Below are 4055 nucleotides of genomic sequence, written 5' to 3'. Positions count from 1 at the left end.
TCCATCCAACTCGGGCTAATATTAAGTGTTTATAAAAAAGTTTAACTAAACGTCAAGTAAAACACTTATATATGTCCTAATATACATTTATTGGTCATATCTTATACAACACCATCTAATCCTAAGAAGAACTAGGTGATGATCAATCTAGATCCGTACCCGCGTTGGATGCCCACACCCATATCCGAGCAACATTGATCCCTTCACTTTTCTAGATCAGAATTGGTAAATATTACACACCCAAATTCCTACTCTTATTACAAGAAACCTCAAAGTAGAAATGGACCTAGAAGTTGATGATGTAAATTACGTACACAATTGTTTACTTATTCAATGGAAGGCATCCAACTTGCCACCTACTGAACTTACTTTACTACAATTTTCAAACCTCAACATTACACGAAAACACAACTTTTTAACATTATATTCTTGTACTAAGGCATCAACAAAGACATTCACTTAGCTAAAATACACAAAGAAAGTGACTCAACATGAAGAAAATTTGTTGAAGAACCTTTCATACACTTACCTTTTCCTTTCATACACTTACCTTTTCCTTTCATACACTTGCCTTTCTATTTAGTCTGTATTACTAGACAGAACTACTAAGAAGTATGCATCCATGAACACTAAACACCCTTCACTACAAAGAAAAACTGAAATTAGCTACAACCTTCTTCGCTAAAGATTTTTTTGATAATCTGGATTTTGTTGTTTAGCTATATAGAATTTGTCCGTCGCTAATTCCTGTTTTTTTAGTAGTGCTTTGATCAAACATGTCTAGTCTTGGCGGAGGCGACGACATGTCTTCAGCCAGTGACCTTCCATTTTTAGGCCCAAGAAACAACACGGAACTTCAAGAATTCAGCAGAAAGCCAAGGCACAATGTCTCTGTCACACTAGGTGAGCTATTGAAACGCGTTGGCGACTCTGCTGAGGAAAAACACCAAGTTCTTGAACTTGGGAATCACTCCAATTTTGCTGCTACTCCTTCATCATTTCCATTTGTTCTTTCCTTCCACGATCTCAGCTATAGTGTTAAAGTTAAAAGCAAAATGACACTTCCTATGTGCTTGACGAGGGGTACTAAGGACGACGATTTTCCATCTGATAATAACATGAAGGTGTTGTTGAATGACATATCAGGAGAAGCAAGAGAAGGCGAAATCATGGCTGTTCTTGGAGCTAGTGGCTCGGGAAAATCTACTTTGATCGACGCCCTTGCTGATCGAATATCAAGGGAAAGCCTTAAAGGGGAAGTGACATTGAATGGTGAAGTTCTTGAATCAAAGCTTCTCAAAGTTATCTCAGCATATGTTATGCAAGATGATCTTTTGTTCCCAATGTTAACGGTTGAAGAAACACTCATGTTCTCAGCTGAGTTTCGCCTTCCAAGGACTGTATCCAAGTCCAAAAAGAAAGCTAGAGTCCAGGCGTTGATCGATCAATTAGGCCTTAGAAATGCTGCCAAGACAGTGATTGGTGATGAAGGCCATAGGGGAGTTTCTGGTGGCGAACGAAGGCGTGTTTCTATTGGCATTGACATAATTCATGACCCTATTGTCCTGTTTCTCGATGAACCAACTTCAGGACTTGATTCCACTAGTGCATATATGGTGGTATGTTAGATTTTGCCTTGAATTTCCTAACTTAATTGAATTTTACCATAATTATTCTCCTGATAAATTTGTTTTCATTTATATTAGTTTCCTCATATGTAGTCCAATTGTCAAACAATATTAAATTATCATGCATATTGTAGTATACTTCTCCGTTCAAACAATATATGGTGGTATGTTAGGTTTTGCCTTGAATTTCCAACCTTAATTGAATTTTACCATAATTATTCTCCTGATAAATTTGTTTTCATTTATATTAGTTTCCTCATATGTAGTCCAATTGTCAAACAATATTAAATTATCATGCATACATGTAGTATACTTCTCCGTTCAAAGTTTGTTTTGCTAACTTTAGCATGACGCTCTGTTATTTCGACCTTAACAGGTAAAAGTCTTGCAAAGAATAGCACAAAGTGGAAGTATTGTGATCATGTCAATTCATCAGCCAAGTTATAGAATTTTGAGTCTTTTGGACCGTTTGATCATCCTTTCGCGTGGACACACAGTATTTACTAGCCCTCCTTCAACTCTACAACAATTTTTTGCTGAATTTGGAAATCCAATTCCGGAAAATGAAAACAGGATAGAGTTTGCTTTGGATTTCATCAGAGAACTTGAAGGAACTCCCAATGGAACCAAGAATTTGATGGAATTCAACAAAACATGGCAAAGGGAAAAAACCTCAACTAGCAGAAACAACTTTTACAATGGACCAAAACCATCACTCAAAGATGCAATAAGTGCAAGTGTTGCAAGAGGGAAATTAGTCTCGGGTGCAACGAATATCGACCCGAATCTTTCTTCTTCAAAAGTCCAAAAATTTGCTAATCCATTTTGGGTGGATATGGTTGTGATAGCCAAAAGATCAATGTTGAATTCCATGAGAATGCCTGAGCTATTTGGTATGCGTTTTGGCGCCGTCGTTGTCACTGGGATTATCCTAGCCACTATATTCTGGAAATTGGACAATTCTCCAAAAGGGGTTCAAGAAAGACTAGGCTTTTTCGCATTTGCAATGTCAACAACTTTTTACACTTGTGCTGAAGCTATTCCTGTTTTTCTTCAAGAAAGGTACATTTTCATGAGGGAAACTGCTTATAATGCGTATCGTCGTTCCTCTTATGTTCTTTCACATGCCATTATCTCACTTCCTTCCATATTAGTCCTCTCCCTTGCCTTTGCTGTCACAACTTATTGGTCAGTTGGACTAGCCGGTGGCAGTTCAGGTTTCTTTAATTTCTTGCTCTTCATGGTTGCCTCATTTTGGGCTGGGAGTTCATTTGTCACATTCCTCTCTGGTGTCATATACAATGTCATGATGGCCTACACGGTCGTGGTCGCGATCTTGGCTTATTTCGTTTTATTCAGTGGCTACTTCATTAGTCGCGATCGGATCCCTCCTTATTGGATATGGTTTCACTATATGTCCTTAGTGAAATACCCCTTTCAAGGGGTGTTACAAAATGAATTTTCTGATCCTAACAAGTGTTTTGTAAAGGGTGTCCAAATTTTCGATGTTTCCCCATTGAGGGTTGTCCCTGAGCCATTAAAGATTAAGTTGCTGCAAAATATGAGCAAGGTTTTGGGAATGAACATAACAAGCTCATCATGTGTGACAACAGGAACAGACATATTGAAGCAAAGTGGTGTGAATGAGTTGAACAAATGGACTTGTTTTTGGATCACTATTGGTTTGGGATTTTTCTTCAGGATTCTCTTCTATTTTGCTTTATTGATTGGAAGCAAAAATAAGAGGAGGTGAAAAACATGAATTAAAAAGAAGCTCTTTGAGGGACATAAGTTTACTAGTAATTTTTTTTGTCTTAATTTTAATTGAGTAGCTCTTTTTTCCTCTGTTTTCTTAGGCATTATTATGCTTATTTCCAAATGTCTAAAATGTTGTTTAATAATGTTCATCAAGTTGTATTCAGATGGTTAATTAGCTTCTGATATTGTTAGTTTTGCTAATTTATGGAGAGAAGTGTTCAGTTGGGATGTGATATATAAGAAATCAACAATACTTGGCTTGACATTTTTCTTAACGTGATTATATGTTACTTGTGGTAGACAAAGGTCCTCTTCTTATGTAAATTGAAAAGCAAGTGGCAATTTGATATAAAGTACTACTCCTATATAATATCGAGTATCTTTGTCATATATTAAAATCCCGCTCAGATATGTTTGTAAGCAAGATAATTGTCTTTTCAATATAGTTGCATCTCTTTTTGGAGGACATTTCAAGCAAATCACAAAAATAGCATAAAAGCATCATTGGCTTGAGTGTTAGCTAACTTAACATATGTGAAATATACACACGAATCGTTCTCTTCCCCCTCCTTTTTTTTTTTAATTTTTTTTTTTTTTTTTTTTTTATCTATCTCACATCAATAGCGTGAATCCAACAATTTATAGGTAGTTTCAGACATGTTACCTAAT

At 36.4% G+C, this 4055-nt stretch overlaps 1 protein-coding gene across 1 annotated transcript; it reads left to right on the top strand.

Annotated features, from left to right (window-relative positions):
• Window positions 1–452: 452 nt before the first annotated feature.
• Window positions 453–3756, top strand: LOC132630160 (ABC transporter G family member 20-like). The gene is made up of 2 exons (XM_060345737.1): window positions 453–1619; window positions 2005–3756. The coding sequence occupies exons 1-2, from the start codon at window positions 777–779 to the stop codon at window positions 3379–3381; spliced, it is 2220 nt and encodes a 739-aa protein (XP_060201720.1). The 5' UTR covers window positions 453–776; the 3' UTR covers window positions 3382–3756.
• The last annotated feature ends 299 nt before the right edge of the window (window positions 3757–4055 follow it).

Source organism: Lycium barbarum, chromosome 3, assembly GCF_019175385.1.
Source record: "Lycium barbarum isolate Lr01 chromosome 3, ASM1917538v2, whole genome shotgun sequence".
Classification (NCBI taxonomy): Eukaryota; Viridiplantae; Streptophyta; class Magnoliopsida; order Solanales; family Solanaceae; genus Lycium; species Lycium barbarum.
The sequence above is the reverse complement of the archived record's forward strand: the minus strand, read 5'-3'. Positions and strand labels throughout refer to the sequence as shown.